This window comes from Rhagoletis zephyria, unplaced genomic scaffold (genome assembly GCF_001687245.7).
Source record: "Rhagoletis zephyria isolate East Lansing unplaced genomic scaffold, Rhagoletis_zephyria_1.1 Rzeph_scaffold_07923, whole genome shotgun sequence".
Taxonomy (NCBI): Eukaryota; Metazoa; Arthropoda; class Insecta; order Diptera; family Tephritidae; genus Rhagoletis; species Rhagoletis zephyria.
The window spans coordinates 3000-18276 of NW_016165005.1; the positions used below are offsets into that span (position 1 = coordinate 3000).

The 15277-nt window shown below is 31.8% G+C and overlaps 1 protein-coding gene across 2 annotated transcripts in view; it reads left to right on the plus strand.

Moving 5' to 3' along the window:
* Positions 1 to 3415: 3415 nt before the first annotated feature.
* Positions 3416 to 15277, plus strand: part of Jhbp2 (Juvenile hormone binding protein 2) — an 18730-nt gene continuing 6868 nt past the window's right edge. The window contains exons 1-4 of one of the 2 annotated variants that reach the window (XM_017630604.1): positions 3604 to 3661; positions 3723 to 4093; positions 11723 to 11841; positions 13972 to 14093. In XM_017630604.1, the coding sequence (XP_017486093.1) occupies positions 4018 to 4093; positions 11723 to 11841; positions 13972 to 14093 (317 nt within the window). In that variant the 5' untranslated portion in view covers positions 3604 to 3661; positions 3723 to 4017. Of the gene's footprint in view, positions 4094 to 11722; positions 11842 to 13971; positions 14094 to 15277 lie in introns of both variants that reach the window. The other variant, XM_017630603.1, reaches the window with a different exon arrangement.

Below are 15277 nucleotides of genomic sequence, written 5' to 3' on the forward strand. Positions count from 1 at the left end.
AACAATTATTTATCTACCTTTTGTAAGCCATAACATATTCAAATATTCATAATAAAGAGTGTGTTGACATTTGAAAGTGCACCAAATCATCGTTCAAGTTAATAAAGAAATTATATTATGCACGAAAATTTGTATGAGTCTTAAGTAAAAGCATGCATATAGCAATAACAATTGATGAATTCATTTTTTATTACGGAAATGAAATATGCAAATTTTTAGTATGCAAATGAACAAAAGGATATCGCAGTCAATAAATAGCAGAAATTTGTTACTTATGAATATTAAAGTCACATACATACTTAAAAAATAAAAAAATTGTATTTAAGCAAAAAATCTACAACAAAAACTGGCAAAGTTAAATATTTTATTATTAACAGTATAAGTCATGCAATGCATAAAAAAGGAATACAAGCTCTGGACACATCGCATGCAAGCATTGCGACTCATTTGCTTAAAGGTCATTTATTTAGCTTGGGCCAACTGCAAATGCACTTTGTAAATACAAAATATGTGCACACATGCACATCTAAATATTCATGTTAGTAAGCATGTCTCTAGTTATTGCACCATGCATGGAGGTATGTATGTTTGTATGAACAATTATAGTGGTAGTAGCAGTGGCAGAGCTGCGGAAGAAAGCGAAAAAAGGTAAGTGCCCTGCAACGGCGAATGACATTGAAATCCATGTACCTACTGTGTACGAAACATTCATCATCAAGACCATTCATCAGCCACATTACAGTAGTAATTTATTATTAAAGCTTGAATTTATACCGTGATGTTGAATGATATATAGAAACTAACCATTTATAAGCAATTTTGGGTTGAGAAAATAAAAGTTTTTAACAACCATATTACCTGTATGTAACTTTACTAAGTTACATTTTTCCACATTGTCTCCAACAGGTCGAAAGAATTGCATATTTCGGTCCCTTGAAGTTCACAATGAATATGTTAGGTCATGAAGGAGCTGCCAATTAATTAGTTTCTTTTGTAGGGATTTTTACGTTGATATTATCTTTGACGATATCTACGTTCGAAAATGGTTGAGAAATACCTGGAGGTCTACTTTCGAAAACCAAGTCTTTTGGAATTGAACTTCAAATGGCAATACGGAGTAAACTCTCTGAATTCCTCCTCAGAGTTGTTCGCTAGCAAACTCATTTGGCTTCGAGTATGTACTTGTATTAACTCGTATCGTTTCATCCCTAACAAAGGAAGTCTCAGTATTTTTGCAACTCCACGCACTCACTTGGTTGAAGGAATTAAGTAAAATCAAAACTAAATCATGAAAGTAACCTCAACTGACGGTGCTGCTGCATGTTTATTAAAGTATTGTCTGAAGGGTATATGCTTTTGCTCTTAAGCTACGTGTATTTATTATTGCATGAATGACAAAAGGAAACTCCCATGTCATGCTGCTTTGACTCGTGCTAACCCAGTCGGGGAAAGATCTTTTAATACCCATATTAATAGTATTTCTCTTATTTATTTTTTTAATATTTTTTTTCTTTAGTGTATGAAATTGACTTTAAATTTCTTAACATATGGCAACCCTTTTCTCATATTATTGCGACGTAATGTTTTCTTTGAACAGGTGTTAACCCTCTTAAAAAATATATTTATAAAAGAGATCCAAACCAATTAATTTTAACCTAGTATTTGGGATCAAAAACGTCGCCTTGTTTTAAGAGAAATGTTTTTCTTCTTTGTATAATAATTATTTAGGACAAATATCTTTTTTTGTCTGGTGGGGCAAATATTTTCATATAGAAATCATTAACGTCCTCCTATAATATTTATATAAGATTTTTGTTTTTCTCGTCACTCGGGACGCTTCTTTTAATAATTATATGAGACTTTTATTTTTCTATGGAAATGCGTCTAGCATGCGTCGACAATATTTTTCCTCGCTCACCGATCGTTAAACTCTACTCATTCCAGGACTAAGTCAAGATCGATTGTTTTACATGCATATTTTCTTTCGGTTGTTATGGAAACAGATACGCACTTCTCACCCGCCTTCAAAAATTTGAGCTCATGCAATATCTTCTAGTACAGCACCCAACAAGAAGGTGTGGAATCACGTCAGATGACAAATTTCCATATATTTAGGGGAAATGATTAGTCTTCTTTCGACTCCGCTTAGAAAAATTTTGTGAAATTAGTCTCATCATACATAGCACAAGTTCGAACGTACATATTTAAGGAGTTCAAAACTGGCATCTTTCTTTGCAACTTTGCCCGAAATCACCCAGAACCAGTCGCTTTTTTTGCAGCGAGATACGATGGCTGGGACTTAGTATGCGTGAGTTAACTGCAGACCGAGCATAGGAGATAAAGAAGGCCTGCAATGTTGCATCTGAGGTAGAATACTTGTATGTACATATTATGAAAACAACAGCTGTTGGTTGGCATTGTTGTAAGTTAAGATGCGTTGAAAGTTATGGAAGCGATGGTAGAAAAATGAGGCATATTTTTTCCTATATAAATAAAAGTAGTCACACAGCTACTGAAGCTTGTATGTATGCTTATGGTCGTAGAGACATACATATAGGGTGATTCAATAATAACTCTGATATACGCAATGGGGCTTTTGTTTCATGCGCTATATGGCAAGGGGCACCATCTTCTTGTAACCACACATTTTTCAATTCCATATTATTTACTTGAGGCACTTAACAATTTTGTTATCACGTCGCGATAACGTCCCTTCAGCGTAACAGCGTTACCGGGATAATTTTAAGAGAAGTGTAGTCCGATGACTTCACCAGCCCGAACCCCGCTGCAAACAGGAACTCGTTGTGGATGCATAGTTTTTTCTTGTAGTGGCTGGTTGCTTGTTAAGGTTTCTGTTTAGACGAAAAAGTTCCTCATCGCTCGTGATGATTTTTTTAATCGGGATCAATTTTACGCCTTTATTCAACTGAGTATCGCTCCATGACTAAGTTTGCCAAAGCCTGCAGTACCAATTGTCTGAAAAAAATAAAACCATTAGCATAGCTATCAAAATAACGGATGTCAAAGATCTGCATAACCTTGTATCACCCTATATATGCATAAGCTTACACATATCAGTGGATTCCTTTGTTTCGCTCAACGTTTTCGCGTTCTACATAATCACCTCTTTCTGCTTTAATTCTTGATTGTTAAATACAACATAAACACATATAACGATGTGCATATGTCTATGCTGACATATGTCAGTTTGTATTTCGGCTCATCGCATTTGCTTTCTCTTCACATACAAAGCTTTTGTTGTAGTTCCATGTTGACTTTCTTCATTTCTTTTATTGCACTCGTCCGTCATAAGAAATTTACGCTTTGGCCTCAGCGCATTTCTGGCAACATACAACTTGGTTAAAACACCTTGGCCAACAGAGTTTGAGCTCATTTGTGTCCTAAACGGCGTGAAAGTTGGTACGTCCAGCAGGCAGAAAGAAGCTTCCGTTTATTTGTTGTGAATTCGTCATCGTAGAGGCAAGAATATAAAAATTAAATTAAATCGTAAAGAGCAATTTAACGTAAAATACAACAAGATTCATTATTTATAGGACATTCAAGTATACATATGTTTACATACATATCTGCTATATGCTCTTTCATTCTGCCCTACAGCCACTGTGTGTTCTCAGACAGTGCGCGTGTTTGATAAACTTGTGTGCGTTCCTTGTCTTTCTTTAAAAAGTATTGACCTAATTTTCGTTTAACTAACATTCCAGTGATTGTTTTAGTTTTTTGGCTACTATTGACATTCATATGTAGTAACGGCGCCAATTTTTGTGACTCAAAGTGAAATTGTTTGCTACTTGACTTTTGTTTAACATCAGTTTCGTTTTATTGCACTTTCGCACTTTCGCTGGCAACGTTCACTCTGGCATTGAAAGCATCTTTCCAGTGGTCAGTGCCACTAGTGACCAAAATTTAAAAGGTGTTAATTGCCTTAACTATAGAATTTCTTTAAAAAAAATTGATACTTTTGCTTTCTGAAAAGTGAAAATAATTGTATAAACAAAAATGTTTAAGCTTGGTTTGATGGCGATTTTGACAGTGATCAGCTGGATTTCGGTGAACGCGCAGGATGATGTGCAACGTGAGTATTAAGACAGTGCGTTTTTTTGTATAATTATGAAGAAAGCTTAATTTTCTAATAGTACTAACTAAACTTTATAATTAAAGGTACAGCTTAAAGCGAAAAGCTGTTAATCCCATTCCAAAAATTTTACAGGGAAGAAAAAACTTCTTATACACTTTCTTCACGTATTTCGCCAAACTTTGAACACAACATTTTGGCTGTTTAAGTCAAAGCAAAACTCCATACGAATCGGAGGGGTTCGATCTTTACTAAAAAAGATGCTATTTTGGCCTTATCGGATTTTTGGTGTTTGTTTTGGACTTAACAAATTTTCCTCTCATTGAATGTAAACGAGAACAAATGAAATAAGCACCTTTATACTTTTCGAAGCAATGCATTTTTCATTCCTCCTGTATGAAAATATAAGTTTTCATAAAAAGTGGACTTAGCAACTTTTCACTCCAAACTAGCGATATCTCTTTTCGATAGCACATATTCTTAACCAATTATGCCGGGAAACCAATTAACCGGGGGTCAATTAAGCGGGGAATACTGTAGTACATATTTCATTAGCCGGCATAATGTGAATTCTATCTGAATATAGAACGTTTTTAAGACATCAGCACTGTAAAATTGCCACTTCAATGAAAAAAAGCTTATAAAAAGGTAGACGCCGCTCAGTATGCTATGCGAATTACTTTTTGACCTTAAAAAATTGGTAAAAAATTGTGTTCTTAAAAAAACATGAAAAACTACAGGATTTCTTCCAAAAAATCGTTTATGTTCTATGATACTGGTCTTAGAGATTTTGAGACGAGAAACACGACCTCAATATTAAAAAAAAACGAAAGAAAAAACGTAGACCCCTCATTTATAAGAATGTATCATTTATTGCAATCTTAAATTTGAGCCATAATAGGCTCTTTAGGTCCTCTGAGAGCTGAATTATAACTATTTTAAGGTCAGACGTTTTTGTTTGTAATCAATAAGATTAGAATAACAGAACATTAAAGCACTTTTTAAGAACATTTTTTAAAGGGAACTACGTTCAGCATTTTTCAAATCAGCACACAAAAGAATTTTGGTCATATCTTTTGATGATTTGTGTCTCAATTTATAGCTCTCAGTGTCAAAAACTGGTGCTCTGAATATTTGAAGTTTAAGATAAATTTTTTCTAAAATTCATTGTTCTTCTACGGGATAACTAAATTGGACAAAAAATACCACAAATTAAAGATAATTGACCATATTTTAGTATACTTGTGTAAAATTTTTCAGAAAACATTTTTTATATTTTTTTTTAATATATCCTTTTAAAGAACAATTAGTTTTTAAAAATGTTCTCAGCCCAGCAGAAATTAAAAAAAAGAAATACTGTAGATACATTAAAACCTTGCAAACTGCATTCCGAAGAGAAAAAGATGGAGACTATTACCATATAACTGTAAAAAAATCAATAACTGCTTCCACTCGCCAACCTTGTTTTGAAATTTATTATTGTTTAAGTGCTTTTGATATTTTGTCTTTAATTTATTTTATTCTGCAAGAAGAAAGCAACCAAATAATTTTCAGTTCGTCAATGAGACATTTTGTGTGATAGCCAAATGTTTAATTGTGTAGTTCTCGTCACCATGTCACCGCTATATCGTTGCTGTAATCCTCTATTAAAAGAAAAGCACAACTGTGTTAGTCATGGAACAAAAGTCTTGTAGTCATTTTATTAATTTCTTATATAGAAGAATATTTTTTGGTCTAAGCTATCGATACAAAACAGCCAGGCTCGGAAGATACCTTAGAAAATAGCCAAGTAGCGGTTGAAATGAAAAAATGGCTTATAAAAAATTACCAACAGGCAAGAAAAGATTATCCTGCTTATACATATGTGCTCCTGTCGAGTGGTCAGCAGCGAAGTTAAGAAAACTGCTTTAAAACTTCGTCAAACGAAGGGATTCTGTTCGATCCCAAAGAAAAAAGAAAATGAGATCAGAAATGCTAAAATATGGCCATAATTTTGCTAAGGGACAAAAGTTTATCAACGATTTTTGGCTTCAAGCAGCATCTGTGCTCTGAAATTATTTGCCCTCCTTTGCCAAATGTCCCTTCCAATTTACAAGATGAAGCAGGTATCGCCGGCTTTTACCCTTACTAAATAATGTATGTATTAGTGAAAACTATCAATAGTGCTTACAAAACCATCGATGCTTTCGATGGATAGTGCCATCGATAGCAGCGTTGCCGTTTTGGTCCAATCGGACCAAAATTGGTAGCTTCATTCTCCTTTGGTGGTTTGGTTGGTTTGATGAAGCTTTTGGTAGGCAAAACGGCTTTGAAAAGTCAATCAAATTGAGCATTAAAATTTATTCTTTTACTTTGCGTTTACAAGTTGAAAACATTGCATTCACTTTGCTAACACGTATAAGTTTTCTTTGCTTTTTTCTAAATTTTACTAAGCACAAAATTTTCTGCAAACAAAACCTGACTTCCCAAAATATGATCGATCAGCTGTTGAAATTGAACGAAAATTTGCCTATCGTCTTGAAAGAAAAATTGGTGATAGGCAATTGCAAAGTGTGAGTGTATGCAAATCGAAAATAATTTTGAATTATTGAAATACAAAAAATGTCAGATTTTGTTTTTTCAAACATAAAAGTTTATTGATATGAATTGAATTGTTCTCAAAGGTATTTACACAAAAGCTTTTTACGCAATACGTTAATTCTTTTATTTAAAAGCCCGATTTTTTTTTTAACCTTAAATATTGGTATGAATGGTTAACCAACACCGTAAACAATATTATATTGTCAAAATGTGTAGTTAAAAACCCCGCAAATTCAAAAAATTTCGTTTTAATGATGAACAAAAATTTGGTAGTTTGGAAACTGATTAGGTAGGCGTTTTGGTACCTAAAAATAACTCAAGTGGCAACACTGATCGATAGTTTGTCAGCTCTAGGCTTGAGACACAAATCATCAATTTGAAAAATTCTGTCGCATTAGCTTTGAAACCTTGTTTGATTGTTATCAAAATGTTGCTTCTATCGAATGCGCTACGATTAATTTGCATATACATACATACATAGTGTTCAAAAAGCACACTGTGCGCCGTAAAAATTAAGTAACAAAGTAAGCAGGTAGTAAATGCGCTGGTCTAGGATTAGTTTATTGGACTACACTTTAAGTGAAGTACTATTATTGAGTAAATTCGCTATTGATAAATACTTTCAACAGGTTATCAATTTTAAAATATTCAATAGTTATAATGAAAATTATGTATGTACATATATTGTTTTAATGCTATGGAAGTACATATGTACATACATCCGTGGATCAATATAAATACTTTATAACTATGCATTTAATTTTTATATATGCAAACTATTACTGTAGAATTATTTAGTAATAAGAACTTTTACTTTAAAGGGTTTTAACCCCGTGGCTTAGTTTTGCTTCATAATACATATATACATATGTATGTATATGTTTTAAAATCAAATACAGTGGAGACTCTCTAAAACAAACTTCTGTCCACCGCAGATGTTTTTACACGCTTTTTATTATGTTTCACCTGTGTGTAATGAAACCCTACAATCAAGTTTTAGCCCACTTCTCGATGAGCTAGAAACTTGAAAATTAGTTAACAACCCATTGATAATGAAATACGATAAATTGATACGCTAGGTGGCGCAACTATCGAGATATTCAAAAACCTAGCATTTATGGTCCGATATGCTTCATATGCTTCATATTCAAAATGTATATTACTTGTTAGAAAACAAATAGCTCCACAAAATTTTTTCCCGATAGGTAACGCAGAAGTCGAGATATTTGGAAAATCATATTTATGGTCCGATTTGTTTCATATTTAGAACGTATATTAGGTACTTAAATGGAAAGAAATAACTCCACAATATATTTAGCCGTTAGGAAGTACGGAGGTTGATTTTTCTTTTTTTTCTGACCACTAATAAAAGCTTGTCTTAAATTTTTATAATCACCTGTTTATTCTACTTAAATGTGGACATATTTTGGTATCCTTCTACAGAAAACTTAAACTCACCGATAAAGTTTTGAGTCTTGAAAACAAACGCTAAAATACTTTTCCAAATTAAGAAATACTTATTGTCGGGGAATTTAAAATATTTAACTATAAAAGAGTTTAATTTATATAGATTTATACAAAGAAGATACTTAATTAAGATATCTTTATGGAACTATTTTCGCTTTTTTGTTACCTAATATATATATCTGTTAGGATAGTTCTTAAAATATCAACGTCCAAATTCTGTACGGGACACCCTTTATTTTGTTGTACGTACAAAATAAATGCATCTCCAAAAATTTCAAAATTTTAAACAAATTTTTAGAAGTCGTAAGCAAGGTTAAGACAAAGTTTTGCCTTTGTTCAGCTATAACTAAGCGTATTGAAACTTTTTCATTCACAAACTCACGGAGTTAGGCGTGGCAAGGTCAATAATTTGCCGAATTTGGCGATTCGAAAACCTAAAAGTAAATTTTTTCAAAATCTGGTAGGAGACACTAGCATTGTTTATTTTAAGTTTTTTTAATTTTTGTGGATGTTTTCATTTTGCGCGTAGAACAAAATAAAGGGGTGCTCCTTGATGTTGATATTTTAAGGACCACCGTAGTATATGTATTCGTTCATACTCCTTCGCCTAAGAAAAAATCATAGAAACAGTTTGTCTATAAAATAAATTTTATATTTTAGGCAAACAAAAAATTCATTTTATACGTTCAAGAAAAGAAAAAAATTTACTTCTATTTACTGCCATCTCAGTGCCCTCTAGGCACAAATTCTAAAGCAATGAAAAGGCAACATTTTTTTTAGAAAAGAAAACGCCATAAGCTTTACGAAGTAAACTGCTGGTGGCGTGCTAGTTCTTTGTATTTAAGCCCGACTGTATTGAAACCAGTTTCTAGTAAAGCACCTGTTTTGTTACATACATATATGTATGTTTGTAAATTAATTATCATTTGAGCGATTAGAGTCAAATCGATTTTTTTTCGAATGCATACTTATTATGTAGTTTGTCAACCTTTATATTCATAAAACGACATATTGCTAATATTTTATGTAAATATTAATATAAATAAGTGATTACTGTACGAGTAAAATATAACGTAATACCGTTCGAAAATTTATGTACAAGGTTAGTTTGATAAGTCAGTGAACTTTGAGTAAGAAAAAATCTTTCAAATTCTCTCTCAATTTGAGAAATTTGCAAGTGATGCACGAACGCAAATTTGCAGGAATTTGCAGTTTCACTGTCAGCAGTTGCCCACGGTTGCATTTCAAACATAATCCGATACATTTTTCCAGAATTTTTTAAATTCTTTCGGGTTGACAAAAACCAGGACCTTTATTTATATTTCTTCTTATTCTGACTTTTTGGACCACGTCAACCGATTTCGATAATTCTTTTTGCATCGGAAAGGTAGTGTCTCAGAGGTGGTCTCATACTATGTATATNTTTGGACCACGTCAACCGATTTCGATAATTCTTTTTGCATCGGAAAGGTCCCATACTATGTATATATGTATATATATTTTTATATGAGAATTGAAGTCGGTTTTTTTTTGCTAAACATTACTTGTATTAAAAAGATTTTGCTTCTCGATACAAGAAGAATGTCCTTCTGAAGAAAAATATTGCAAACACAACCTATCGATTTTGTTTAATTTTATTATTATTTGCTTAGAAACACGCAGGGCCAGAACATGAGAAGAGTTGCCACCTGTTAAAAAAAATAACGNTTTTTTTTTTTGCTAAAAATTACTTGTATTAAAAAGATTTTGCTTCTCGATACAAGGAGAATGTCCTTCTGAAGAAAAAAATAGCAAACACAACCTATCAATTTTGTTTAATTTTGTTATTAGCTTAGAAACACGCAGGGCCAGAACATGAGAAGAGTTGCCACCTGTTAAAAAATTTAACTCTATTAAGTTAAATGAATCACTAAAATATGGGCATGAATCGAAATGATTTTCGAAAGAAAAAGGTTTAAAAAGGCTGTAGTTTGAAAATATGTTGAAGAGTGTTGCCACCATTTTGAAATGTCAAATTTAATTTATATAATATAAGATATATATTAAAATACATGGGTATCAATCGGAATTCCTTTATTTCTAAACTACATGTAAAGGCGTTGCTACCTGTTTAATGTATAAAATAAGGTAATTTAAATATGCCTCGCAATATGGGTATCAGGCCAAGTCAGTTTTAGAATTTGAATTTTTCTGCTAATAGCCAAAATATACAGTATTTATGGTAACTGTTGTGGTCAAAATTTTATTTTGATTAAAATAGTTGTATTTGAGATTTATAAGTCAAGTAAAAAAATAAAAATATTAAAAAAAAAACAAAAACAGAAGTGAAATAAATAAAATAATAAAAAATCGAAGTCTAAATTCGTAATTGGTAATAACATATAAAAAAAAGAAAAAAATGTAAAATACAATAAAAAATAAACAGTCTACATTTGTAATTGGTAGATAAGTTATAAATATAAGGCCTTATCGCANTTAAAAAGGCTGTAGTTTGAAAATATGTTGAAGAGTGTTGCCACCATTTTAAAATGTCAAATTTAATTTATATAAAATAGCATAATATTATAAGATATATATTAATCCTTCCTTCCTTCCTTTATTTCTAAGCTACCTTTCGTTGCTACCTGTTAAAGAACAAAATAAAGTAATTTAAATATGCCTCGCAATATGGGTATCAGGCCAAAAGTCAATTTTAGAACTTGAATTTTTTATGCTAATAGCTAAAATATACAGTATTTAAGGTAACTGTTGTGTTCACAATTTTATTTTGATTCAAATAGTTGTATTTAAAATTTATAAGTCAAGTAAAAAAATAAAAATATTAAAAAAAACAGAAGTAAATTAAATAGAAGAAAGAAAATGAGAAAAATATTAAAAAAAAAACAGAAGTAAATTAAATAGAAGAAAGAAAATGAGAAATCTGAATTCGTAATTGGTAATAAAATATACAAAAAAGAAAAAAATGTAAAATACAATAAAAAATAAACAGTCTACATTTGTAATTGGTAGATAAGTTATATGTAAATATAAGGCCTTATCGCAAATTCCATGTGAACAAATATACCCAAAAATTATAAAGAAAAACAAAAACAACTTTCCCAGTTCCAGATGGGTTTGGTTAATCGATTTTAACAGTTTAAATGAAAGCTGATACCTTTGAAATAAATATGTATTCAAAATATGCACTTAAGCAAGAAACGCAGTTATTGCATACAAATTGCAAAGATTAATGAAACATTCCATGAAAAAAAATGTCATTAAAACCCCTTTTGGAAATGTTAAAATTTTTATTGATTGTACATATGTAGTTTGTTAAAATGAACAACTCGTACGATATGAATTTTTTATGAGTCTAGAAAAATTCAAGAATACTGCTGGATAAAAACAAAGTGCTTAATGATTTCTGTAACGAGTATTTATTGCTGCAACTAGCTATTATCATTGCTTACCACATTTGCATTTCAATTCACATAACCGTTATTTTGTGTCGCCAAAACATCAATTAATTGCTGAATTACTACTATTTATTATTACATATATCATTAATAATTTTTTTACTTTGGTTTTTTTTTGCCACTTCAGCTTATTACCTGCAACAGTGTCCGCGCGATGAAGAATATGTCAACGAATGCCTGCGTGACAGTGGCAATAAATTGGTGCATTATCTGCGGCAGGGTATACCTGAATTGGATATTTACGAGGTGAGCTACAGGAAGTTACACCCACTCGAGAGCATTTGCACGCACATGCATGCCAGGGATGAAAAATGGAAATTTCAGATTGTACCTAATATCTTAAAATAAATGCACCCAAATGAGGCAGATTGTACCTAAAGTAAAGTTAGATCATTCGTTTGTAGTTTTTTTTGTTAATTTTATTTAAAATATTAATACAAAAGATGGATGTACTTTAAACTTGAGTAGATTTGTTTTTAACTGAGCTTTGATTTTTGTCTAATTTTAACTACAAAAAAAAAATTGCGAAAAAGACTTTGCGATGTTTATTTTTATATCCAGGTTTTTATAAAGCAACAGGAAAATTCTGCTAATTTATCCGATTCCTTTTATTAGGTGCGGCAAGCCTAGAGAAAATAATCGGATTTGCCGTCAGTGATTTCCAGAAATCAAAAAGCGAATATGGGTTAAATAGATTTTGTCTCAAACAAAGAATGTACGAAATTTGAAGAAATCCTAGACACTGACCTGTATGGGCGAATAAAGGCCGGTTTTCATTATATCATATTTGGACAATAAAATTTGTCGACAAATTTTTACACAAATTTCTTCCTTTATCCATACTTTTATCGATGATATTATGGGCCAAAAATTTATAAATAGCTGCTTTAGCAGCGCGTGTACACGACGGAAGACCTATTCTGATCTAGTAAATCAATCAAGAGACCATTTTTTACTCCCATTTGACAATTTGTTTTCACTTATTTGACCGCAAATGCCATTGAATTTGACATAGTGAAAATAAGCCTTAAAATTAATAGAAAAGTTGAAAATGCGGGAACTTTGGTTTTATGGTTTCAGTAAAAATGTATTCCAACAATTGCAAAGGTAGAGCGTTTGTAGAGTTCACAACGTCTAGGGCGCAATGACGTTTTATGGAAGTAATTCGTTCAAATTTCAAATATAACAAATATTACGAATTTGAGTATAGTTAAGCAAATTGTAAATTTTTCGTAGGGACTGCTCTAAATACTATGTAAAATGTTTAAGAGAATGATAGTTTATTCTTCAAAATGTAAGCGAAACTTCTCCAATACCTACAAATAAATATATTAGCACGGTAAAGGAAAAAGAAAAAAACTATAAATGGATCCGACCAGAAAAGGATTGTACCTAAAAACTATTGATTGTACCTAATATACCTTTAAGTCATCAAACGTCTGAAGAAGGTACAATTGTACCTACTTTTTCATCCCTGATGCATACATACATATCTAAATAATTCTCACACATCCATATATATTTACTTACGTATATAAATGTACCCTGCGAGAAATGTATCTAACTATAAGTTAACTTGAACTTGATTAGGAAGGAACTAAAGGTCACAACTATATTTCTATGGCGATGGCCGCGAAATAGTCAAGGGTGGTTACCTCTGCATTTGATGTCAACTAACTTGTAACTAACTACTTTTGGACATAAAATATCATTAAAAAAATACATTTTTTTTGTTTTTTTTTTGCTTTAATACTGATTTACTTTATTTTATTACATTTCATATTTGTCTACATATTCTGCTGTAGGTGCTCCCATATTCGAACTCCGTCAGACATAACTTCAAATGATAATATAAAATTTCGATATTCCTTTTATTTGTCCTCAATTCGAAAAAGTATTTGTGAAGGGCAGAAAGGAAATATATTCAATGTAAAATTTAAATAGAAACTTGTTTAAAGAAAGAAATCTGTGCATTACTCCTGCATTACTTTTCAACTAGTTTCACGTTAGCTTTTCGCAACTAACTACAAGATATATATTCTATAGAAATCCCAGAAAAAAGCTAACTACAAATGGGTTATTTTGATACTTTTTTTCTGCAGGGTATGTACATATATGTGGGTTTTTGACAAAACCACTTCTCTCGAGTGAGGTCATTTTCTCTTCAAAGCAATAATTCGTTGAGTTCTCGAATGATATTTTTGTGTTTAGTCATTAATAGGAGTAGTTCATGATGATATCTTAATGGTAGTAAAAAAAAATTCACATTTTTAAATGGTAGTTCCTTATAATCTACTCTAAATTCCAACCTACAGAAAGCACAGTGGTTGTTTTGTCAAAAGTCCACCAATATGTAATACTTGACATTTCTTTCAGATTGAACCAGTTGTCATCGATGAGATTGGCATTGTGTTGGGCAGTGGACCGGACGGTTATCGTGCCCTATTCCGTAGTATACAAGCGTATGGTGTTAGCAACATAACTGTAACAAATGTGCGGTGAGTACTATAAGTACTTAGATATTCTTAAATATATAAATTGGTTCACTTAAACATGTATAGTGAAGATGACAAATTGGCCAAAGTATTAAAGTCAATAACAATTTCATAAAAATATTTCAAACTTCTACCCAGTAATAAATATATGTAGATCAAACCAGCTATATTTTTTTTATAGGATTAAGAGTTTTTAAGTGCTTGCAGTATACAAAAAAAAATAAACTTCTTTCGAAAGTTGCGGCAAATACAGTGGAATCTGTGTTATATATTTGTTTGCAGAAAGCGCAAAGAACACCCTGGCGGCTGAGGAAGCTTTGAGATGTAGAAGTAAAACAGCAAGGGCAAAAGTAAACCACGCTGTGATAATGCATTTCTAGTTCTTTTAGGCTTTAAAGTTTGACACCGAAAAATAACCGACGACTATCGACCCCTTTGGTAACCGACCACTGTTTAAGTCCTTTCTAGGAGAGCATGCCTCAAAGTCCTCTAGGAGTATGGAATGACAAACGGTGCCGAAGACCTTTGATAAGGCCGGTTAAGGCCATAAATATTTCCCTTTTGTTCTTGTTATGAATTAAAGTTAATTCTTTTTTTTAATAAAAATTCGAACTTAAGTTTGATCAAATAAAATTGATTAGGCAAGTTATCAAAGAATTGAAATTTTCGCAGGAGTTTGAGGACTTAAATTATGAAGCGAGATTCCGCGATTTGGCGGTAAAAGGCCTTTCTGAAAGAGATAGTGATATAAGTATATCCTTTCCCCACCTGGCCTGTTCTGTTACTGTTCACATTTAAAAAGGTATGGAGGAATTATTTAACTGCGTAGAAAATACACAACTCAAAAATGCACTGCTTAAGGCAACCGTAGAATGCGTGGAAACGCGAAGGCGTCAATAGTACAAAAAATTTCAATTTTAACCAACGCGCGAAGTAATTTCATCCCAATTGCAGCCATTAAGTATTCGTGCATTCACAAAAACATCATTTATCTTAATTAAATTATCTGCACAAAAAAAAAATATGTAGAAAAAAGTTAAAATAAATCGTTTCCCCAAGCATGTATGTGCATTAGGGTGGTCCAAAAACAGTAAAGTCTGAACTGTTATGCTCTCACCCCCTAGGTTGTTCTATATCGCGAAAAAAGTATACCCTTATTTTTTTATTTTGAAATCAAAAAATATTTA